Source organism: Balaenoptera physalus (genome assembly GCF_965194825.1).
Source record: "Balaenoptera physalus genome assembly, chromosome: 15".
In the NCBI taxonomy this organism is placed as follows: Eukaryota; Metazoa; Chordata; class Mammalia; order Artiodactyla; family Balaenopteridae; genus Balaenoptera; species Balaenoptera physalus.
Window position 1 is genome coordinate 77,530,956 of NC_138894.1, and position 26,269 is coordinate 77,557,224.

The 26,269-nt window shown below is 37.6% G+C and overlaps 1 protein-coding gene across 1 annotated transcript in view; it reads right to left on the minus strand.

The window, feature by feature from the left end:
* Positions 1 to 380: 380 nt before the first annotated feature.
* The window catches only part of SELENOI (selenoprotein I), a 44,036-nt gene continuing 18,147 nt past the window's right edge, over positions 381 to 26,269 (minus strand). The window contains exons 4-10 of the mRNA XM_082427579.1: positions 24,316 to 24,390; positions 19,089 to 19,351; positions 18,047 to 18,155; positions 12,066 to 12,114; positions 10,464 to 10,644; positions 9,062 to 9,244; positions 381 to 7,036 (exon numbers count right to left, since the gene is read on the minus strand). Coding sequence (XP_082283705.1) covers positions 6,938 to 7,036; positions 9,062 to 9,244; positions 10,464 to 10,644; positions 12,066 to 12,114; positions 18,047 to 18,155; positions 19,089 to 19,351; positions 24,316 to 24,390 — 959 coding nt within the window. The 3' untranslated portion in view covers positions 381 to 6,937. The remainder of the gene's footprint in view (positions 7,037 to 9,061; positions 9,245 to 10,463; positions 10,645 to 12,065; positions 12,115 to 18,046; positions 18,156 to 19,088; positions 19,352 to 24,315; positions 24,391 to 26,269) is intronic.

Genomic DNA, 26,269 nt, shown 5'->3' on the forward strand with positions numbered 1-26,269 from the left:
AAATTAACAGCATACATTAACTCTCTTTCTATGGGAAGATGTTTTTGAGTATGAAACAACCACCTTACAAGCTAATGTAAGTGTGATCCAGTTACTGTGAGAACAATAAATATTGCCCAGTGCCCAGTTCTGGGAGAGCCAAGAGCAGTATATTATGAAAAGCCGTTACTGCCATCTTCCTGGTACTCTGCTCTCTGAAACAAGTCACAGGACTGTAGAACACCCAGGAGCTGATCAAACAAAACAAAATCTTTTAATATTTTGCTCTAAATTAACCAATGACTCTCTGAGACAAGTGACTGGACATTATTTTTCTCCCCATAGCTCCCCTCCCCTTTTGCACCTACCAAGGAAAAACAAAGAAGACAATCTGAAAACAATTAAAAGGATTTAAAAATCATTTTCTCTTTACTTTTATTACAATAAATATTTATCAGTAACAGAATTAAACAATTTTAAGTTAAAACCTACTGCATTACTTTTGTGTTTCACAGCAGCAGAAATAAACAAAAATCCAGTTGAAAGGGCAAGGCTTCCAGAATCCAGTGGCAAGAAACAGTCAAGGTCTTGATTATCTGGGCTAGCAACAGGATCACCAATGACACAAGACTAATGGTGAAATGCACAGTTGTACTCTATTTGCACATCGAATTATCTAAGACTTCACAACATCCCAGCTAAGGAATTTAAGCAAACTGTGAAGCCCCATTTCCCATAAGAGCTAGATTTTTCCCCCCATCAAGCCCAAGAGCACAACTGCTCCAGGGGCTGCCTTCTGGCCAGGAATGGGCCCCATCATCATTCAGACCCAGAAGCCTCAACTCTGGTGGAAGCAACCATCTTTCTCAAAAGCTTTCTGGCTCACACAGTCCCTGGTGAAAGGGAAGGGGAAAGTGACATATGTCAAGGGCCTTTCCTGGGGACTGAGATGAATGGAAAGTAGGAAAGACTATGGCTCCAGATAAGGAAGAGTTTTCACAGAGTTATGGGCTACATGCAGATTTAGTCAACATGAAGAAACAGTCTAGTGAATGCTTACCGTCTTGCTGATAATCAAGAGTAGACTGCATGTATATACGAATATATCATACAATATATGCACAGAGAATATGTGTACATATTAAATATGCATATATACACACACCACACATAACCAGATAAAATGCTACATTATTTGCTATGAACACAGCAAGTGCTAGACAGACCAGTTACTAACATGTTCAGTTAAACTACTTGAAAGGGAAAATAAGACTTTGCGCTCCTTTCATCTTCTCTAATATATTCCACTTGTAGCGAACACATTCCAGTTACTTAAGTGGTATTGTTTCTAGGTACCTGAGAAGGGATGGAATCAGAATACTACAGAAAGCAACCTGCAACAGGACCAAGCTAAACAATCAATAATTGATTCCGCCAGGATTCCTGCCCCCTATTCTTAGTCACAGGGCATGAAACCTTACTCAGAAAAGTATCGATTTCATTTCCTACAACTGGTTACAAACTTAATCTATTCTGTTAGATGGGAAGGGAAAGGGAGAAGGCAGGCAGCAGGGAGTTTACACCTCAGCAGTTGTTCGCTGCCTTCCCCTTTACCCACAGGAAATGCTACTTTAAAAAACAAAACTGAAATTTGGAGTTTAATACTGAATTCTGCTTTCTTGGCACATTCCAGAAAGAGGAAATGATTACATGTAGCTGGGTCTTTGTCTCCTGAATGGCTGCTCTAATGGGATAAGTTATATAAACAAAATAACCTACAAAAAATGTTCATATTGTGGGCAGTCTTAATTAGTACTTATTAATCTAAGTCTGATACTGAATGATACCAGTAATTCAAACAGATTCACAATGCAGCATTCATAGATCTCATAAAATAAAACAGGACCCTCCTATAACCTGATTAGTAACATCAAGTACTAAACTGAACATGCTTCTGGTCAAGAACTTACTCTTCAGAGATTAAAAAGTGCTTCTCAAGAATATCAGAATCTAGAATTCATGGTAAATTGTGTATGTTTCAATAAAAAGCCAGAATCAATTCCTATTCTAATTATTACCCATAGAAACTTCTCAAGAGAAGCCCTTAGCCTAAGAGCCATAAGGCATCCACAGCATTTAGCCACTCCTTGCGTCTACACTACTGTCTCTAATTACAATGTAGCATTAGGTACTCCGTGGCCATGATCCAATTCACATGCTTTCAAAATAACACTACTCTGATTGAACCTGGCTTTCTAAGAATGATTCTATGAAGAGCAAGACAGTGTGAATGGCCTGTGGGAGACAATACTTATGTTGTGTCCAAATGGACTCTCCTCAAGACAAGGCTTTGTTAAATTATTCTAGAATCACTCCATGTGCCATTTGCCAATTCTGGGGAGTGGGCCTTTCTGACCAAATGCAACACAACCCCCTCACTCAGGCCACCTGTGAAAAAGGCTACAGATGGCAAAACTTCTTTTGCTACCCAAAATATTAGCTCATTTAAGATCTGTCTGTAAGAAGAGCAGGTCTCTGCTTAAAAACAATCAATCAGCTAGATTACTATCTCTTGCATTTTTATTAAAAAGAAAAGCATTACTAGCATGTTTAAAAGGTTACATTTATTTTGCACTGTAGAAACCCTGGAAATAAATTAGCCAGTAAATCCAATTCCCATGGCTTCACACAAAGGAAAAAGTAAACACATTGCCACTTTCTCTGGAAGTTAGACAACCATGATTTACCATATACCCTAAAGTAACTGCCTGCCAATAAGTCAGTCATTTGCACCACTGTCAAAGATGAAAAGTAAAATATACAAATCACATGGGTTACATAATTAATAAAGGAAAATCAGAAATTTACTTAAGCTTCCTAAAATGTACAGGGCATCACACTTTCAAGTTTCACAGTGATTAATTTAACACCGTTTTACTGTTAAAACTGTCACTTAAAATGTACATGTCAAAGTGCTTCGAATGCAGCATACTAGTTAAAATTCTTCCTGGAAGGTTCAAGTACTGGCAGCTCACTTAAGGTTATTCACCCACAGGGTGTTCAAGAATGGGCATGCTGCCTTACAAGGACACCTCATAGGACAAAGAAAATTCTAGTCTGACTTCACAAATTTCCTATAGAGTGCTCAGGCAAGTCCAGAACTGAGGTCAAGATAAAGGCCACTCTGAACATAAGAATCAACACAATCAAAGATGTCTGTATGTGTTTTTGGCTTATTTGGGGACCCAACATCAAATGTTCTAGTCCATCAGGTTTACTTTGTTCCCTCTGGCATGTTCCCAGTCCTTGACTAGTCAAGAGAGATAAGGCAATCGAGGAGATGTGAATGTGGCGAGATCTAGGGGCAAAAGAGCAAGTGGGCGTCTCTGTCCTAGACAGTGGCTAGTTAAAAACCCAGGTGAAGAATGAACAGGACGAGTTACAAATAGGCTTCTTGTTAAAATATAAAGGGGAAAAGTAGCCTTTGATTCAAACACCTTCAGATTATCTTTTTATCCTCCATAACTTAGAGAATCAAAGTCTGCTTTGGAAAGCAAGGTACATTCCAAATGTTTTTGGACTGACTACAAAATAAAATAATTCTTTGAAAACTGAACACTTAGGAGTCTTTCAAATTCACATTTGAACTTGAAGTTAGTAGAGGAATGACTAAGTTGTGACAATTTTAAACTGTGCACTGCAGTAGGATCATTGGGCACTAAAGTGATCTCTTCTTCCCCTTAAAGTGGATACTATGCCTGCTTTCTCCTTTGCATGTTCCCCCAATGCCCAGGCTCTAGGTCATGACCAATATTCTTTTGGTAACTATTTAGAATTTGGGCAACCCTAGATATACACTCCTCTTCCCAACAGCTCTATACTAAAAAAAAAATGAAATGTTGGTAATAGTACTATAACATTCTAGGCCATAATCAGCAATGAACCTTCTTTTTTAAATTACAATTAAAAGTAATTTAACCATGATATTATTAAAATGCCAGGGAAGACTATTTAGTTCTTTATGCGGAAGTTATTCACTCTATTACCCTTAAGACTAGAACCCATAAACTATGTCTATTATACATTAAGGGAGGAATGTTGGTTAAATTGTGGCAATTTTAAACTGTACGTTACACTAGGATCATGAATGCTATTGAAGGATCATAAAAGGCAGCATTAACATACTCAGGTATTTTTTAAGATTTTTCTATCCCATGCCCCCCTCAAATACAGGGGAATTACTTTCTGACAAGCATAAACGACATTTTTCATACCATAACCTGGAAAGAAACTTCTTACAGGTCTAGGTAATTTTGGTCAGAAGAAACACAAAGCAAACCTCTGGCCTGGCTAAGGCACTCTATTCTGAAATGTACAGAAAACATGCATGTATGACCAATCATGCCACTGCTCCCCAAAAGGCAGCTCAGCGTATGCTGGGAGAAAGGCTGGGGTGTGAACGCACTCCAAAATATCATGCATAAGTCTAAAATATATTTTATACTTCGGAAATGTTATGATAATTGGCAATGATGTAAATTCACAAGAGCTCTTTGTAATGAAGTCCTGCTTCGGCTGCTGTATCACTACATAACAAATGGGGGCTTTCATGATGCACTTCAACACAGCAGACTAAACCAAGAAAAAGAGTCAACAGTACACTAAAGATTCACAAGTCCACAGTATTCTGAAACAGTTAATTACTCACTTTTCATCTTTCATCTTCTTGACAGCCATCTTTCTTTCATCAAACGATGCCAATAAAACTGACTATAGCATAATTCTTAACCACCATTGGGAAATATGTTATAACGTATAGGCACAAAACAATTTTCAAATAAACCAGATGCAACAGAAAAAGAGCAGAAACACACTTTGAGGTAAAACAGCCCCAAAATTACAGGACATGACCCTATGCCAGAAGTAAAGGGTTTTTTTTTTGTTGTTGTTGTTTTTACTATACTGTACATGGTAAAGAAAGCCTGTGGTCCACATCTGTCATTTTATAAATATTTATCCGTTCTTTTATAATACAGATTAACCTCATTTTTGTATACAAGGTCAACAAAACAATAAAATGATTAGCTCAGAACCTTAAAACAAAGCTTTGTTCCAGGCCCAAATTAACACTTTATCCAGTTCAATTTTACAGATGACACAGAACAAGGTATACAAAAAATAGTTACTTTTAGTTAATTAGTTCATTCTCTGACCTCCATGATGGCAATTTATTAGCAAACATGAAATCACTACCCATATTTCCCTTCATCAATTTCTCACCTATTTTCAGTGTTCATTTTTGTCTCAGAGAAAGTCACCAAATATACCTCAACCTTTACAATTTTTTAAAATGAGTACAGAACCATGTGTTAGCTCCTTGATGCCTCATTTCTAATAACCTGAATGACAATGATTAGACTTTACAAATTTAAAAACTGAAATATCAATTACATAGTTATTTTTACAAAGCAACAGACTAAAATCCAAAAGAGGAATACACTATAATTAAATTTGACGAAGGTCACATTCACAGATAAATAATGATTATGGATTTAATTACATATCAACACAGTGGTGCCTATTTTATCCAAGTGCAATCCATCCAAAAAAAAGGGTTTAAGATACACTCTTCATTCAAGCACAAAATTCATTCAGTGGAAAATAAAAGAAAATCAGCCAGTAAATTTCATCACCACCAAATTAAATGGAGACAAAATAAAAAAAGAAATAGAATATCCACATTCACAAAAAGGTGTGATCATAAAACAACCATATTAAAGTCAAAGAGATTTTTATGTTTGTCAGTAAACCTCAAAAACTACTCCAAGTCACATAAAGGGAGCACATACTCAGTAAGGCATATATATCAAAAATTGTCTTCAAGTGGGGAAGTGAGCAAGTTGGGGAAGAGAGAATTTCCATTTCTTTATCCTGTACGAAATAAAAAACACGGCACTCTCTTCCACAGAAAAAGACAGCGGGAGAGAGGAAGGACAAATTAAATCAGAAAACTAATTTCGCAGTGAGGTTCACAGTAGTAATTTCATAGTGAGGTTCATGAGATTCCTAACTCCTAAGAAAATTGTTCTTATAAGGAAGCTTATCTGTGTTCCTTGTAAGTAATTATTGTAAGACTGGGACTGTCACGTGCATTCACACGATCATAGTTCACAGGCACCAAATCTCAGCAACTGGCAGCTGAGGGGGAAATAACGCCACATTTAACAATGAACCATGCCAATGAGTGAGCTACAATTACAATCCATTCTCTACCAAGTCTCAAGAGAATATTTTTCTTTAAAAGAAAATTAAACCATTTATCAAGATCCGTTCCATAACAAAGAGAGCCAGAATACTAGAGAATCTAAATATATATATATATATATATTAGCTCTCTTAGCACATGAGGACAAAAGGCATTTCCATGGGAAAGAGAAACCAGTATTTGGCAACTGTATATTGTTTTGTAATCATCTGGCATCTCTTGCTGAAGGTGACTTGCTCTTATCTTTTCCTCATGTTGGATTTGGGCTACTGATAGCTTCCACAGCTAAAGACCTACTACTAAGTACCAAATATGAAAACATATTGGGTCTTCTGAATGTTATCAGTGTTCCTAAACAAATTTGGGGGTTTTAAAAATAAAAACCAAGGCATCTTTAACTCCGTATGAACCAAAACATTACGGACTCCTGAAGCTAAAATTGCTAGGAACATTTTGCTGGTCGAATGTATATTATGTTTAACCAAAACATCACATGGCTTTATAAAAAACAAAATAGAAGAAGCTGGGAGTTAGTAGGTCCAAAATTCCACAAGTTCAGATCACATGTATCACTCCTACTGTCCAAGTACCACACACACTGAGTCCCCATGTCTGTTAAGCAGATCAATTTAGTTCAATGGTGATGGATGAAATGTTTACAAGCATCTTATTTACAGTACTTCTCTCTGTAGATTACAGGCCAATATTCTTTTCTTCCATTCCTAGTCAATCCGAGTTTGGTTTCCTCAATGAGAAGGGGTAAATCTGAAAATGGCTGCTCAGCTGCTTTACCTATAGAAAACCAGAACATGAGGCAATGACAAATACATACGTAATTTTTTTTAAAAAGCATACAGAATTCACCCTCTGGAGACAACAATTTACTGGCATGGCAAAAATCATCAGAAATGAAGAGGTTTTTCTAGACTAGGATAGCTGTAGAGCTAGCTGGCTAAATGAGTACTAGAACTACCCTGGGAGAGTTAGGACTTAAACTTGGGTCTGCCCAATTCCAAAATCTAGTCTTTCCAGAACCCTCCAGACCACACAGCCTTACATTCAAATCTACTGAAAAATCATAGGGTTAGTTGACTTATAGTATCTATCAGGTCAAATATTTACATATATGGTTAGAGTCAATGTTCACCTTGTTGTAACACTTCTAGGTAATCATTCCTAATCTGACGAAACAGTATAAAACTAGATCTGTAAATTTTTGACAGTTTAAGCCATATTAGTTAGGGTATCCCTAGTGGATAGGCAAAAGCAAGGTAATGTGCCAGTTAGCAAATATGGTTTATTTAATCCTTCTTATTTCCATTTTTCTTCTTAATATTTACATTTCAATAGTTCAAGTGAATGTTTTTGTGTGGTCTAGCAAGTTTCACCTTCTGGTCAGAAGTTGTAGAAGTGTTAAGAGAGCAGAAAAGACAGACCAAAAAAAGACGCTCCTGGAATTTTATTTCAGTTAGCTTGAGCTTATGTTTATTTTCCAGATTTTTAACAATGAAAATGTACTGCCTTTGTAATTTAAATGTGTTTTGGTTTGGTTTGGCGTGTGTATATGGTTTTCTAGAGATATGCTTCTGAGGGTTATAATAAGTTAAAACAATTATGAAAGACACTGGTAACTGTGCTCTACTTCATGCATATGACTGATGAAATATCAGAATAAAGACCTCAGAGTGTTGATATAAAGCATATAACGTTAAATTTGCACAAACAAAAACATAAATGATTATGTCTTCATGTCACAATTCATAGACTTATCATGGTTGTTTTCATCTATTTTGTTCCAACAAATGTGGGCTACTTTGGGGAGAAACACTAAGGCAAGAAACATATGCAAGGTATAAGAAGTTGTTATCAAGCATGACAGGTGCCTCCGTTTTAAAAACATGTCTGACAATACAGAAGTAAAGACATTTTGTTTCTCAAACTGATTCACAGCAGGGTTCCTTTCAAAACAAACATACCAAATAGAAGTATTTTTAAAGCCACAGAAATATGAATACCCTATCACATGGCCCGATTGCTATGAAATTATCCTCAGAAAAAAAGAAAGTGAAGGAAAAAAAATATTATTCTAGATAGTTCACTTCAACTTTATTTATAATAGTGAAAATCTGGAAACAACCTAAATGATTAAAATAACTGAGTCATGGTTAAGTAAACTGATAATTATTAAGTAATCTCCTCGATGGAATACTGTACAGCAATTCAAAATCACAGTTATGAGACCATGCTAAGATATGTAAAATAATTAGAAAAGAATGTTACAGTGTGAGGAAAAAGAAACTAAACTGCATGGTTCTGATTTTCATTTTATTATACCTATCTTAGTCCATTTGTCCTGAAACCCGTTTCTTATTTTAGAAGAGAATATTAAAGTTTGCAGAATACTTCTTAAATCTACTCTCTTCTATACTTCCCCTTATAAAAATGCCCCTGAAGCTAAAGAAGCAAGCATAGAAACAGATAAACAACAAATAAGATGATTTTGTCCTATATATAATTAAAAGCACAAAAGAGTTTATAATTCTTTACCAAGAAAATGGTTTACATTTCGTCTCACTTAAAAACAAGAACTAATTCCTCACAATAATTATCTAGCTTTGAAATTATTTGTAGTTACTACGACATATTCATTACAGAAACGATATCTGGCATCACACACCTGGATATTATCCAAAATTTAGAGAATATCCCAAAATTCTTCCAGCTACTATAATAAGCAAGTTTCTTCTGAAATTCTCCCTCACCTCCGTTCCACTATTTAAGAATCAAATGGAACCAATTTTGCTCTAGATTACTCACCACTCGTACTCCATAATGGATGTGGGCCAGAGTGAAAGCAGTTGTTAATGTAAACAGGAGAACGCTCTCAATGTAAGAGGCTACTCCTACATTTACCACTATGACAACCAAGAAGAGAGGAACCAGAAACCAATTCAAAGTTGGGCACCGGGTACTGCTCATTTGACAAACAATCAGCTGACACTTGAAGTTATTAAAAAAAAAAAGAGAGAGAATGAAAATTTAATTAGCAAAGCACAAGTCACTCCAACATTTAAAAAGCATTCAAGTACCTGTACATTACATTATTATCAAGTTCAGTAATTCTCAACTGCTCAGGAGCCCAACTGGACCTCTACCCCAACCTCCAAACCCGTGGACCCTCAGACTGTGTGTCAGAAGAGACTGGAAGATAACTTAGTAAGGATGCTACAGAAGGCACTCTTCTACTGGGTAACAGTTTGGATAAAAGAAATTTCTCCCAATTTTAAGATTCTACGATATACGACAACAATTTTCTCAGAACACCCCCACCACAGTACCACACACCTAAATTTCTTCATGGTGATGAGGAGATGCTACCTCCAATTCAGTCATGTTATCATACAACACCTCAGAACCTCTTTGGCTCTCTTTACTTTCAACACCTTACTCAAATATAGTTTTATTCCTTCAGAGATACATTTTATACAATGCATTAATGTTTTCAGATCTTTAAACCCTATGAAATCAATATGACTTGGGATAAGTAAACACAAGTTACACACATGGAAACATAAACTCAGTGGCTAAGTTAAAAAATAAAAACTTATTAAGGACCTGGCCTGAGCTAGAGCACAGGCTTCCTGGCTGTCAGGACTAACAGGGTCTTCTCTCAAGTCCTCCTGATCCTTCCTCTCTGTCTGCCCTCTCGCTGGGCCATAGCAGAGAAAGGGATATTTTAACGTATGTAGTATTTATTACAAAGTTTTTAATTCTATGTTATTAATTTAAAAATCAGTTGATTAAAAAAGTGTGTGTGTGTGTGTGTGTGTGTGTCTATGTTTCCTCTCTCAAAAACCCCTTCCAAGCTCCCTAAATTAATCGTTAGATCTGCTGCCATTTCAATCACACTATAAATAATATTTAGAGTCTGAAGGGAATTATTCCATGAATTCTTCAGCAGGCAACCAAAACAAAAAATTTAAATTATGCCATGGTTCCAAAATACTACAGCAGTTCCCAAATCCTATTGGTTTCAAACAAAAAAATAAAATAACTTTCAGCATGTTCTGTCTTTGAGGTTATTATTCTTTCAAATTTCTGATTTAAGATATTTAAACTAAAATCTGCTTATTCTAATACTATATAAGGTTTCTCAAACTACTGAATTCTGTCAAATATTTCTTATATGTATGACGATTTTTAAAAGAAAAAATCTTACTGTGATATTGGCAAAGGCTGTTCCAACCATTAAGTAGAATACTCTAGGATGTAACTCTAAAATATCTGAAGGTGACCGGAGGATCCATGCTGTAGACAAAATGAATAGCAAACATGGAGAAAAGAAGGGAACCATAGCTTCATAGACTGAATTGTGTTTCAAGGTGTTATTTTTATAGCTTCTGAAAAAAAAATCAAGTAATACAAAGAACATTATTACATATAAAAACACTGTACTTGTATTTCATAGTTTTCAAAGTACTTTCACACTTATTCTCCTATTTTTATTCACAATAACCCCATGGCATAGGTAGAACCAACATTATTAATCCCATTTTAGAGACAGGTTAAGTGAGGATGTGAGAATTTAAATTTACATAACTTGCTACCAAGTGGCAGGGCCAGGACTAGAATGGAAGTCTTCTGACCCCTAGTCTCACTTTTCCCTCTGGAATGTAAAGATGAATAAAACTTGGACTGTGTCCTATGAGATTATATTCTAATAGGAAAAATAAATATTTTTCCTATTAGAATATAATAGGAAAAATTTCCTATTTTTCCTAGGAAAAATAAATACCATGGTGCTACTATGATACACAACTTAAGAGTGAAAGACTCTGAAATGAGACGGTCTACAGCATATCTTAGTGGCTCTGGGCACACAGGTGGTACTCTCATATATGTCTGCTCATCTGAACTGAACCCTCAATCCTCATCCCGGTTCTGCCACTAATTACATAACCTTAGGCAAAATACTGCCCAATCAGGACAGGACCTCAACTTTAGAAGAAGAGGAAGACATGACTCAAATCACCTCTAAGGCCTTCAGAGCTTTAAATTTTATGGCGTCTATGAATGACTGCCATTGGCTGTAAAGAGGGAAGATTCATAGAGCTTGGCTTGACATGGACAGGACTGTGCAAGACAGATTTGAGCACGGAAGGATGAAGTGGGAAGTACAAGAAAGTGTTCCAAGTAGAGGAAAGAGTGGGAGCAAAAGTACTGAGGAATGAAAGAACAAAATGCATTCAGGTCACATAAATGAACTCAGTGTGGCTGAGCCAAAGTGGAGAAGTGCATAGATCAGAGATGCGACTCCACCAGGGCAACCCCCCTCCCAACCCCTACACACTCCTCTGGCCGGAATTCCACATGGCGCTCTTTGAGAAGAGGCGGCATAGGTCCAGGATTTGGTCCTCAACTACACAAGTTGAGAAGTTTCATTGTATGATCATGCTAACTAAACTTACACATAATCAATTTCTAAAAACTTATAATCAATTTCTAAAAAGAACGTAAACCTATCGATATTTGACAGGAACATACTCCCTCCTGATTCACTCACAAAAAAATGACAAATTAGAAGACTGTTTGGTGAGCCCAAAACTCTTACAAAAAAACTAGTAGTTCTGGGCTATGGTTTAATTGACTACGCAAGCCACCACAGACAAATTATCCTAACCTCATTCTAGATTCAAAATACAGGTTTCATTACCTTTTCTAAATGCCCAGATTCCAAAAGAAAGAAATCCTAAAATTCACCTAAATAACAATTTCTAAAGATTTTCATATTTCTTGCCCAATTAAAAAATAAAATACTTACCTGAAAAAGTTTAATAAACTCATTGGAAGAGTCACGCATAATGCACAACCTAAAGGGAAGAATATTTAAATTATCATGAATTATTATTCAAGAGTCATTTTTATAATAATCAAATACATACAAACTATGTAATATTTTTAGACCCAATAATTTTCAGGTTCAGGTTTACTTCTGTAATGAAATTAAATACATTTTTGAACAGCATTTACAACTGGAAGAGCGGCAGTACGGTTTGGTGATTCAGAGCAGAGACTCAAGGAGCCAGAGTGGGATGAATCTCAGTTGTGCTACCAACTGGTCATGTGACTTCAGGCAAATTAACTTTTCAGTGCCTCAGTTTCCTCTTTTATAAAATAGAGATAATAGTAGTATCAACCCCATAGGGTTTTGAGAATTTAATGAGTTATTACATGCAAAGACACCTGGAACAGTACCTGGTATATAGTAAATTGCACAGCCAGTATAAGTTACTTATTGGAAGAGGGGACAATTAATAAATCCTGCTGCTTCCTTTACACTTATCTTTACCTCCCTAGCATTCTTAATTTCTCCCCCTACCCTATACACTAATTTTTTCCCCTGAAACCTAAAAAGGACGGCCTTCCCAAGAAGCCTTACCATTGCTTCTGCTGCTCTCACTATCCACTTATCTTATTCTGCTATTTCCTATCACCCACCAAACTTCCCTGTTGTCTTCATTTCCTCAGCACTCATTCATTCTGCCTCCCCTCTGCAGAAACTGTACTTCTTGAAATTTATCAAGCTCTCCTGATAGTCAAATTCAGTATCCTTTGTTCATTCCTGGCTTCTAAGTAAGACGACTCCACTGACTATCCACTAACTGCGATTCTTTCCTCCCTTGGCCTTTGTGACTCCATTCACCCAATGTTCCTGTTAGCCATCCAACCATTACATTTGGTGTCCCTTTTTGGTAAGCTACCTCCCGCATATTCCTAACTGGATGTTTGACTGCGCATGTACACTCCCTCAGAGAATCTTCTCTTCAGCTTTAACGATAAGCTACCTGCAGATGACTCCAAAATCTAATTATGTACTCTTGGGCAAATGAGACAATCTCTCTGAGCTCCAGATTCCACAGCTGTACCATGAGGATGGTTTAAATGATTTTCTAGTGACCCCTGAATCTGATTCTGTGATCTATAGAGATGTAAAGTTCTAATCTTTCTCTGTTTCAAACTCCAAATCAATATATGTGGCAACTTTCTGGACACTTCATTTGGATATTTCCTTGTCACTCAACATATTAGCCCATTCTGGACTCCTGGTGACTAAACTTGGCTTGGGGGGCCGGGGGCAGTGGTCAGTGCAGCTGTGACCTTAAGAATCAAAGAGAGAAGAACATTCCTTCAAAACAATTCCTAAGGCATCTTGCTAAAAACAAATGAAAAGGGGCTTCCCTGCTGGCATAGTCGTTAAGAATCTGCCTGCCAATGCAGGGGACATGGGTTCCATCCCTGCTCTGGGAAGGTCCCACATGCCGTGGAGCAACTAAGCCCATGCGCCACAACTACTGAGCCTGCGCTCTAGAGCCCGCGAGCCACAACTACTGAAGCCCGCGCGCCTGGAGCCCGTGCTCCGCAACAACAGAAGCCACCGCAATGAGAAGCCTGCGTGCCACAACGAAGAGTAGCCCCCGCTCGCCGCAACTAGAGAAAGCCTGTGCGCAGCAACGAAGACCCAATGCAGCCAAAGATAAATAAATAAATAAACAAATTTATTTAAAAAAAAGATGAAAAAACTAGAATTCACCGAACAGAAATCTCATCTCAAAAGATGAATTACTCTACTACTTTCAAGCCCAAATGGAACAAAGCTCCCTGAGTTAAAAGATCTTAGAGGGAGTGGAAGAGAAGACAAGACGTCCTCACTGTCCTCAGAAATTTTTAGCAGCTCATTCCATGTCAAGCTGGGGAGCACACTGTTAGGGAGCCAGCGCTAAACGAATTAACCCAGAATCATCTGTAGCTTTGAGGTGTTGAAAACAGGCTGAGAGAAACTTGCAAAAGATTTGGTATCAAGAGTTTTTTAGTTTAAAACATCCTAAAATAGCTTTATCTTAATTAAGCGCAGTAAGCCTGTAGAAAGCCTGAGCTCTATATAGGTTGCCAAAGAGAAACACTGTATCTTCTATTTCTTCTCTAAATAACACTCCATGTACTTTCTATAAAGAATATTTAATTGTTAAATACTTGTCTATTAAAACTCTATATAATGATAGTGATAGAACCCCTACATATGTAGACCTGCTTTTCTTATTACCATAGGAAGGCCTAGACTTCATAATATAAGAAACAATAGCTATAGAAAAATCAGAATAGAATTCATAAAAAAAGGATTGATCAGAATGAGATGAACACCAAGGATAACATGGTCACAACAAATATTTTGGTTCCTCGTATTTCCAGGCTTAAATAAAAACTTCAATAAAAACCAACAAGACAAAAAATACTTTCACGAAAGTAAAAAAGACAACAAACAAGGGGGAAAATGTCATTTATATCAAAACAAAGATTAATATACCTAATAGATAAAGAGCTTCTAAAAATAAAGGAAGTGGTTAACAATTGTAATGCAAAAATTGACTCGAGATATAAAGAAAAAAGAAATATAAATGGCTCTCAAACACTAGAAAAGTTCATCCATAATAAGAGAAATGCAAATTAAAACTATACAGAAATATCATTTCTTACCTATCACAAACTGGCAAATATCCAAAAGTTTGACAACATACTACATTGGTAAAACTAAATAAACAAGTACTTTCATGGCTGATGGGAATTCAAAAATCAGATAACCCATATGGAAGGGAATATGGGAATATTTAGTGAAATTGCATACATTTGTCCTTACTAACAATTCTACTTCTGGAGATCTCTTCTAAAATACCCTGGGAAAAATATGAACAGATATATATATGTACAAGACGATTTATTGCAGCAATTTGTACAACAGCAAAAGACCGGAAGTAACACAAATGTCCATCAGTAGAAGGTTGTTTGAATAAACAATGGTACATCCACACAATGAAGTACTGTACCAGGCAGCTGTAAGAAGAAATGAGGAAGAGCCCTAAACATCACTATGCAGTGATCTCTAAGATATACTATTATGTGGAGGGGAAAAAAAAAAGAAGCACGTGTAGTAAAATATGTTTAGTATGCTACCATTTATCTATGAAAGGGGGTGATAAATCCCCCCCCCACACACACTTACTTATATTAAGAAAGAAACAATGAAAAGATAAACCAAAAAATTAAAAACTAAGAATAGTTAACTGTGAGGGAAGAAAAGACTAGGGTAGTGATAGAGACTAGACTTCTTTGAATATATCTTGTTTTATATATAGATTTGACTTTGTAATCATGTGAATACACTACATAATTATAAAGGAAAAATAAATTTTAAAAGAAAAAGTAATCCATAAATATCAAAAGTAAAATGAAACTAACTTAAATGTACATATCCACAGATGGTGGCATAACCACAGAATGGGAACTTTAGACTATAATAACCTGACTGGGCATTCTCTAGTGGGATAAACCATAGGGCAAACGGAACTGCAAAAAACCAAAATCTTCAACAATTTCCAGTAATCATATGTCGCTGATTTTGGAACTACATTCTCAGACTGTTGTGGGTATTTTATGGAATAACACAAATGAATAATTATTTTGTGTCGTTGAAAGCAAAGACTTTTGTCAGAGTTTAAAGGATATACAAATATAAGATCAACTAGGTTAAGTAAAAGATCTATATCATCAAATATGATTTGGAATTATCAGTATGAATTTATGAGGTACTTTATCAAAAAACAAACTTTATTCCCTGGCTATCCACTGAATGAATGGATTCCTAAGCAATGATCATCAGCGACTGTTAGTACCACTAGGTGAAGAGTTGAGGCAGAACTTGGGAAGAGATGGAACAGATGTACAATACTTCATCCCTCTAGTCATTACTGATACCACAGACAGAAAAACAACTAGCTATCGTATGCCCCCTAATGTGATGCAATAGGAAGTACCATTACCTAATAAGTATTGCTGCCAAAAATTATAAATTACAAAGAAACTTATATGCCTATTAAAGTGCCCACTTAACATTCAAAAATATATCTCCTATGTCGGAGATTCCATTTTATCTTTAAATAAACATTTAAATGTAAAATGCAGCAAACCTGCCACAGGACAAGGTGCATAAATCAAAAGATTCACTCATGAATGACAGCTGGAGATGAAAAATAGCTAGCCTTTTCAAGGTAAAGAAATCAGTTTATACAGGCACCCAAAAATGAACATTTGCTAGATTATAGCAGGGTTCCTAAAATATCTGCAGTCCAGAGCCACAGAAAATCCCCAAACTACTCCTTTTCTGAAAGCCAGTGCTTAATGCACCATCTTCTCAGCTGTTTCTAAGCCTTCAATTCCCATTCTGTAACCAAGGTTCACAGACAGACGGAGGGAGGATTAATTTTTAGATAAGAGAACAGAGCAACAGCCAACAAGTTTTTTTCTTTTACTCTACAAAGGTCTTAGTGTCACTCCTGGTGCCCCAAATAACAACCCAGATTCCTCTTCCTCTTTGCCTCTCTCCACAAAAACACTCTCCCCCACTCAATCATCCTGTAGATATCCCCTTTGGCTAAAATCAAAAAGGAAACATTACCATGATCAAAACCTTTACCTAGCATTCAAAGGCTTAAGAAAAAGGGTATCTGAGAGGAACAGAAGCTCAATTTTTGGAGTGGATGTATTATAAAGTAAACTCTGTGTTTCGTCATTCTATTTCCTCAAACTAACAATCTTCAATTTTGAGATAAGTATTGAAATCAATACCGAACGTCCAACTAAATGTGGATCCTCCAATACAGTCTAGATTAATTTGAATAGTTAGTTTACAGGGTTTGTGTGATCTATTTCGGTATTGCCTTCTGATTAGAAATACCTTGGTGCTGAACAAAAACAAAACAAAGCAAAACAAACAAACAAAACAACTAATGCTAACCTTTCATTGGGTTATTTGTATGGAAATATGTTAATATAAATGTTTCAGACATTACATGAAATTTCTAAGAATCTTATATGTTCTGGTATAATGTTATAAGTCATAATCCTAGTTATTACTTTAAAATGTATATCTCAGAAATAACTAATTTTCTTGTCAACTGCATTATTATGAACTTTCATCAAATCTTTAACCGTGGTCATTTTTAAGTCTTTTGTCATTTACAGACAGTTCTGGGTGTACTCTGATGCTTTTGCAAATATGTTCCTATAAAAGGGTTTCATCTTCAAGAAATTCATGGAAAAGACTCTGACAAGTACAGGTTTCTGGTAACTGACTGTACTGCTGAACTGAATGAATAAGCATTTTCAGAACTCTAATGGAAAACTGATGAACTCATAAAAGTGCCAATAAAAGATCAAGATGAAAAAAAAATTAATTACATGGGACTGAGTGAACTGATGAGGATGAGTATAATTTTTGTGACTTTCTGTTTGAATTAAAAAAAAAAAAATCCCACAAGGACTCAGAAGCAAAGAATATACAAATCAATTTTCACTGCAAAGTAAAGGAGCTGTTACAGTGGAGGATTACTGGACTGAATGTCAATATTATGACATAGTATGAGTGTGTTTCATGTTTGGTAATTGCAATCATTGTTGCTTTTGTTGTGGTCATCCATGTACAATGCTTGGTGTCAGTCTATTTATCTCTTGTAAAAATAAAATACAGTGTGTGTGTGTGTGTGTGTGTGTGTGTGGAAAAAAAAAAAACAACAAAGCAAAACAAAGCAACCTTATTTTCCTTAAGGGTTTGGCTGAAACCCTACAGCGTTGCGGGGTTCTGCTTTTGCTGCAGGGCGTGCAGGCAGGCGGGGAGGTGCTGCTGGTTATAATCAAACACTGGCTTTGATAACAAAGCGATGTTACAACAGGCTTCAACATGGAGCTTCTTACCAATGATCATTGCAGTGAATAGGTCTCTATATAAGAAATTAAACAGGAAAGGTTCATACCAGGCCTCAACTCCCACAATCGCAGTCACTATGTAGACAAAAGAAATAGTCTGGAAGGAAAATGCAGACAAAAGTATACAGAGCATTAACAGCTGGAAAGATCAGGGAGTCAATAACGCTTTACGCAGCATAAGTCTAGTAAACAGTTTTAGTAAAAGCAAGAAGTATGCTTAAATTTGATATGGTGGCAAGTCTTCTTGCCTTTAAAAATAGTTTTTTCAGCCAACAACACCATAAAATAACTAACTTCTAGACAATGCAAACAACTGGCCTCATAAGGCACCTCGTAAATTGGTTTAGCCACACGATGTTCCAATTTGCCCACCCAATCACTTTCTTCAAACACACTCCAACTTCTGATTCTTTACTGGAGTCTTAGGTGTAGACGGGCAAAATGGCAACACAAAAAGCTGGGATTCTAAGGCAGGGAGAGTTAATAGCAAGCCTATAAAGTAAGAGGAAAACAAATCTCTCTACTCACTGAAAAGTTGGCAATGAAGACAAAAAGCCAACAATTTAATTATAAGCGCATAACTTTATAAAATCAACAGTTTCAATGAATGTTTGTTAAGAAACTCTTCATTTTTTGGTGTAATAATGGCATTGTAATTATGTTTTTTAAAAAGAACTCTTACCACTTAGAGATATATAGCAAAATATTTATCACATAATGCCAGGATTTTCCTTTAAAGTAATTGGAAGGAGGGTGAGGAAGAGTACCTGTGAAACTAGACTGGCCAAGTGTTAACTGCTCAAGCTAAGTAACAAGTACATAAGGGTTCACTATACTATTCTCTCTACTTTTGTACATATTGGAAATTTTCCATAAATAAGTAAAAATAATATAAAATAAAAAGGAAAAAAATGTTAAAGCACCCATCAGTTCTAACCAGAAAAGCAAAAGGTCAATAAAGAAGGAATAACAAAAACTTTCCCCAAAATTCATGGCAATGTTGAAAATTTAAGGAAGAACCCATACTTACCACCTGGCTAACGTCATATCCCCATGGCAGGAAAAGAATCCCTGTGTTATACTTCTCCCAGTGGGACAGGATGAAAGAAAATAAAACTACCCATAGCAGGAGATAAAGAACAAAAACACTGACACCAGATGATCCTCGTCCAAAAATGGAATACACAGTTACAACAAAGTAAACACATGACCAACTATCCAGGCCATGGTCAAAAAGCTCCCCTAACGGGGTGCTGGAATTGGTTCTACGGGCTTGCTTTCCATCCACACCATCTGCAACAAAAACACATTACCACAGGAATAGGTCAACAACTGCACCAGTCTGGAGAAAGTCTTCTTTAATAAAATGGAGAGAAACAAAACAAAACAGACGAGCATATCATAGGAATGTTGATTAACTAAATTATAACTATCAGACAGTACTATAAAAATTCAACCTTTAATTCCTACAATGCAAAGATTTCAGAAATAAAATCTGTAATTTCTCAAAGCTTAATCTAAAAATTAAAATGTTAAATCACATTGAATGGTGTCTATTTTAGATCTGAGGAAGAAGCATTCTAGTTGGACTCTGAATTCCTCCAAATCTGCCTAACAACTAACTGAGTTGTTCCACTAGCCGCAAATTCTTAACCCTCCAGAGAATATTCAATAGTTGTTCATTATAATTTATCTAACTATTCCTTGCTCTAGGATCCAAATACACTCAGTTACTTCAGTCATAACACCTGTTTCATCTTGTTTGATATCACAGTTACTTCTTTACAGATGGACCACCTCCATAATTTTAAGTGCTTTCCAAAAAGGCTTTGCAACACAGTAGGTGTTGAGTAAATATAAGAATAAATTTACTGAATAAATTGAATTTACTGAATAAATTGGGAGATTGGGATTGACATATATACACTAATATGTATAAAATGGATAATTAATAAGAACCTGCTGTATAAAAAAATAAATAAAATAAAATTCAAAAAAAATTTATTGAAACTGTACAATGCACTATTTTTTAAATTAATTTTTATTGGGGTATAGTTGATTTACAATGTTGTGTTAGTCTGCTGTACAGCAAAGTGAATCAGTTACACATGTACATATATCCACTCTTTCTTAGATTCTTTTCCCATATAGGTCATTACAGGGTATTGAGTAGAGTTCCCTGCGAAGCACTATTCTTGATGCTGTGAAGACTATAAAAATCTTAGAATAGAATAAACTAAGTTTGTGCCCGCAAAGAGTTTACAATTGAGAAAGGAGACAAAACATGACAGTTACAGATATGATGTATCACAAACCAGAGAAGAGTACAGAAAAGGGACGAGTTCTCTTCAGGCTAAGATAAGCTAGACTGGCTTTCCTGACAAGATGAAATCTGAGTGGGGACATAAAGAATGAGTTGGATTTCAGTAGATAGGAGATAAAGGAGTGTGTCATTTCAAGAGAAGGGAGTGCTATCAGCAAAAACACCGAGATGGAAAAGCACAGAGATGGAAAAGCACATGTGTGTGCAGAGAATGCCAAGTAGTTTAATTTGACCAGAAACTAGTATGTGAAGAGGGCAGTATAAACTAGTATGTGAAGATGGCAGTCTAAAGAGGCTAGAAGGGAGGTTTGAGCCAGTTTAAAGGTATTAGAGAGTCTGAAGAGCTACTAAAATTATCTGAGTAGAGGATTACAAAGAGTAAAAGCAATGAAGTGCTTCAGGAAGATCCACTTGATAATCAGTGTGAAGGACAGGCTGGGAGAGGAACCCTAATTAGTAGGCCTAAATTGAGATGGAATGCGGTGGGAATAAAAAGCTGGAGGCGGGAGAGATATTAAGAAAATAAAAATGACAATGCAACAAAAGAGGAGAGGTGAGGCCGAAGGACAAGAAGACCACCTCCAAAATCTCCCATATGTGTAACTAAGAGAGTGGCAGTATTAACAGAAATAAGAAAATCTGAAGGAGCGAGACGGATAGAAAAGATCTGAGTACAGTTTTAGATGCTGAAATTGAAGTGTTGGCAGGACATCCACATGGTAATGTCAAGCAACTCAGCCTAAGGGTACTTACTGATCTATCTATCAGAAGATAGATAAGGGCTAGATACTAACACGGGAGTCAACTCAACAGTGTTAAGGATCAGGATTACCAAGGGAATAAGGAAGGAGAAAGAGAAAGCACACTGGAACACCTTCATATAGGGGCAAAAACAGAGGAGCCTGGGCGGGGGCGGGGAGGAAGAGGGGAAGAGGAAGAGAGAATGGTACAACCTAGTTAAAAAGGAATAAGAGTCTGAATTATAAAACTTCCTCCTCCAAACAAACAGTTTTGTTAATTAAGTGCATCAGAATTAGACTAATTGTAAAGATTCAGATTCAAGGAATTAAAAATTCCTTATCATTACTGTGTTTATCTTGCTCACCGCAGTATTATCCCCAGTGCCTAGCTCAGTCTGTGGCAAAGAGGGCCTTTAAAAATATTGTTGAAGGAATATATGAAAGGATGAATCTCAAACTCTTGCCCAAACACTGTAGATCTCTGCTATATAGGATTGGGAACTTTTCTGCCCCCAAGTAGTTAAAATATATCCTAAAAGTCTTTTCTTATTATTTGCTGACTTAATTTCCTATTCTCAGTGCAACTTCTGTGCAGTTATTACAAATATTATATTCATGAACTACATATTAAGTAGGTTTTGTACGTCTTCTCACTGAACCCGTTCTAGCCCCATAAGTCTGGGGTCTAGATAAGTCTCACAACGTTTTTTCGTAAGAAAGGCAATTCAGCGCATAACCTATATATTATGAAAAAACCACCAGCAGAACCTACAGCAGCACCCTGTGATCAAACACACTGATATTTCTGCAGCAAAGTGTAAGAATAATCACACTAGTAGTATAAATGAAGATTATAAATTGTTGCTTCAAGGCAGGTTTTGCAACAAACAGTTCAGGTTAGATCAGGATTTTTGCCAGAATTGTGGAGACCTGAAACAGGTAGATGGTACAGTACTTCAAAAGACTCTTACGGGGACTTCCCTGGTGGTGCAGTGGTTAAGAATCCGCCTGCCAATGCACGGGACACAGGTTTGAGCCCTGGTTCGGGAAGATCCCACATGCCGCGGAGCAACTAAGCCCATGCACCACAACTACTGAGCCTGCGCTCTAGAGCCTGCAAGCCACAACTACTGAGCCTGCATGCCACAACTACTGAAGCCTGTGCACCTAGAGCCTGTGCTCCGCAACAAGAGAAGCCACCTCGGGACTTGCCTGGTGGTGCAGTGGTTAGGAATCCGCCTGCCAGTGCAGGGGACACAGGTTCGAGCCCTGGTCCCGGAGGATCCCACGTGCTGTGGAGCAACTAAGCCTGTGCGCCTCAACTACTGAGCCCATGTGCCATAACTGGTGAAGCCTGCGCGCTTAGGGGCTGTGCTCCGCAACAAGAGAAGCCACCACAATGAGAAGCCCGCACACTGCAACAAAGAGTAGCCCCTGCTCACCGCAACTAGAGAAAGCCCGCATGCAGCAACAAAGACCCAATGCAGCCAAAAATTTAAAAAATAAATTAATTAAAAAAAAAGAGAGAAGCCACCTCAGTGAGAAGCTCACGCACTGCAACAAAGACCAACGCAGCCAATAAATTAATTAATTAATTAATTCAAAAAAAAAAAAAAAAAAGACTCTTACGACATGCTGTTAAAAGAGCACAGGGCTTCCCTGGTGGCGCAGTGGTTGAGAGTCTGCCTGCCAATGCGGGGGACATGGGTTCGGGCCCTGGTCTGGGAAGATCCCACATGCCGCGGAGCACCTAAGCCCGTGAGCCACAACTACTGAGCCTGCGAGTCTGGAGCCTGTGCTCCGCAACGAGAGAGGCCCGCGATAGTGAGAGGCCCGCGCACCGCGATGAAGAGTGGCCCCCGCTTGCCGCAACTGGGGAAGGCCCTCGCACAGAAACGAAGACCCAACACAGCCATAAATAAATAAATAAATAAAAATTTTAAAAAAGTCAGAGCACACAGGCCACCCTCTCCTTTTCCCTATTCCTCCCGCAGTCCTTGGCAACCAAATCCTATAGCAAAAAAAAAATTTTTTTTTTTTTTGGCCACACCGCGCGGCATGTGGGATCTTAGTTCCCGTGCCCGCTGCAGTGGAAGTGCGGAGTCTCAACCATTGGACCTCCAGGGAAGTCCCATTAAAACCAACTCATCTTTAATAACAAATGCACAAAAGCCTCTGTCTAAATGTAGATCTTTTAACTAAGTTTTTGCCTAATTCTTCTTGATTGCATTCTCTTATTTCCCCAAACTCTTGCAGCTCTGGTCATCCACCACGTCAGCATTTAATCCTGTACCAAATTACCCTGGTTTTATGAATACAAGTCATTTTTATCTGAAGAGACCTAAGCAACTTTAAGTCAGGGTCTGCTACTTCACATTCATTTAAAAACCACATACTGAGTACCTCCTATGGAGCAGGCACTGTTCTTAACACTGGGTACACAGCGAGCAAGATAAAGTACCCACCCTCAAGGAACTTACATTTTAGAGCACACAACATACAAGGGGGTCATATGGTTTTAAGTGCTATGGAGAAAAATAAAGCAGGGAAGAATAGGAGAATGCAGGACAAGTCACGCAGATGATCCCAACGAAACGCACCCTTGGCAGAATACACGGTGTAGCCTGGCCCAGTGGACTTCCCTGACCACTCCCCTCCACCAAATGAGAAATGATCACTTCTATATTTGTTCTCCCGCTATGCTCTATTACAGCATCTCTCTCAGTATTCTGCAGTTATTTGATATGTCAGTACTGCTTCCCAAACTCATGGCAAAAATGATGTCTTATTCCAGGGTTGGGAAATATTTCTTGTAAAGGGCCAAACTGTAAATAGTTTAGGCGCTGTGGGCCAAATGGCCTCTGTTACAACTACTCAGCTATGTCTCTGCTGCAGGAAAGCAGCCACAGACATGTAAAGGAATGAGCATAGCTGTGTTCCAGTAAAACTTCACTCACAACAACAGGCAACAGGCCAGATCTGGCGTCCAGGTGGTAGTTTGCCAACTCCTATCTTATTCTTTGAATTCCCAGCAAATGACAATATTTTTCACAGAGAAACTCAAGAACGTATTTATCAAATTGAACAGGATATTAATAAACCCTAGTTAAAATGAATTCAGCATAGGAGAAAATGTCTGGTGGCTATCCTTGCTGACAGCTGCACCAGGCACTGACAATTGGCCAATTTCTTACCTAGAGTGTAGGCTACGAAGTTGAGGAGGCCCACTACAATCCAAGCCCAGTCAGGTACGTGCGTGTGACCTGGTGCTGGAAAGGAAAGCGACTCAGATTGTAACACAGTCTAAGTGCAACTGTTCTTACCCTAGCCCATACTGCCAATGAGAAGTGTTTCTATTTATTAAATAGAAGCTGAAGTACTTTACAATATATCTCGAATGCAGAACTAGGTAAATGTTAGAATGTATCAGCAAACTCTGACAAAACCAAAGTAACTGTCCAACCCCTCATAAACAATAGGCATTTGTTTTGAGCTTTAATCATAACTCGAGACTGACTATCTTCACTTGAAAATTACTTACGTGCCTAGAATGAAAAATAATGTTTTTGGAATTCAAAAAATGCTTGTGTTTAATCTGATCCTTGTTGTTTATGATTATACTACAAACACGTATTAAGCTTTCAACTTACACTCTCTCACTAAATGATTAATTAGCTGAACAAAAGACCTTTTGATGTGTGTATAGGTAAATTACCTCAACTGGATGATTCTGGCAACAAAATCGTTCTGAAATGTCTGGACCTCACTTTTCCCCCCCGTAAGATAAAACAAGTGAGATTCAGGTCTGGGTTCTAGTCCTGGCTCCGTAACCGACCAGCAGTGTGGCCCTGAATATACCACTTCACCTTCCTGGCTTCCACTCCCCAAGTATACTGGGACTAGATGGTTAATCTGGCCCTTCAAGTTGTACGACTTGGAGAAATACATATATTTACGTATTTTTAGTTCTCTTAGTAACTAAGTAAATAGTCTTATTTAGTCAGAGAAAATACTATTTCTAGTTTCAAAGATAAACTTTTGAGGCTGTTCTGAGGATTAAAATACAATTTTAAAAAAAACCCACAATATCAAAACCATGCTTAATGAAACTTAAGCATGGTAATGGTAATGATCTTCAATTACCATTTTATTACATATTCAGAAGCTATGGCTAAAATTTTCACTTGATAAAGTCAGGCATAGGCAGAGTTTCAATATTCATAATTCCTATAATATCAAAAGTCATTAAGTGTTTAAAACTCCAAATTCTCCTACAAAAACAATGTTGTCAGTGATTGTTGATTTCTCTAGGTCAGTGCACAAACGTCTGCTGAACCCACAACACAGATGAATTATAGCAGCAGTCCCCAACCTTTTTGGCACCAGGGACCGGTTTCGTGGAAGACAATTTTCCCATGGACGGGGGAGGGGGGGCGGTGCTGGTGTTTCAGGCGGTTAATGCGAGCAAGGGCCAGCGGCAGATGAAGCTTCGCTTGCCCGACCTTTGCTCACCTCCTGCTGTGCAGCCCTGTTGCTAACAGGCCGAGGACCGGTACCGGACCGCGGGCCAGCGGCTGGGGACCCCGGAATTATAGTACTAAAACTCCTGACTACATCATTTATAAGTATTCTTATTGGAAAATATCTTCTAACTTAGAATGCAAAAAATACTCATCTACCTCCATCTTTCTATTCCTCTCAACTCCATCCACCAGCTGAGCAATAAGAATAAACTGTTTCCTACATATGCCCCCTCATCCCAGATGTGCTCCAGATTCTCTTGTCCAGCCGGGGCAGAAGCTGGGGTGTGGGAGGAAGTAAGATAGCAATGGGTCTGAAAGAAGACGTTGGGAATAGGCTGAAAACTGCCTCCAAAGGTGCATTTTGCCTCCCCTCCTCAGTAAGGGCCCAGACTTCTGTCAATAAATATCTAAGGTCTAACAACCATTCTCAGAGGAAACTGGGAGTTATTAAAGGTACGTACAAGGGCAGAGCAGAGGGAAAGAGAGATCACATTGCCTTTAGAAAAGGGGGATTTTTATTCCATACCTAGAAAAGGGGAAGGGATATTTCTGGAACTGGTAGGTATGCTGGGCCTTGCTTATATTCATTTTCAGGCAAAACTTCAGAGTCCTAATTTTCCGTCTT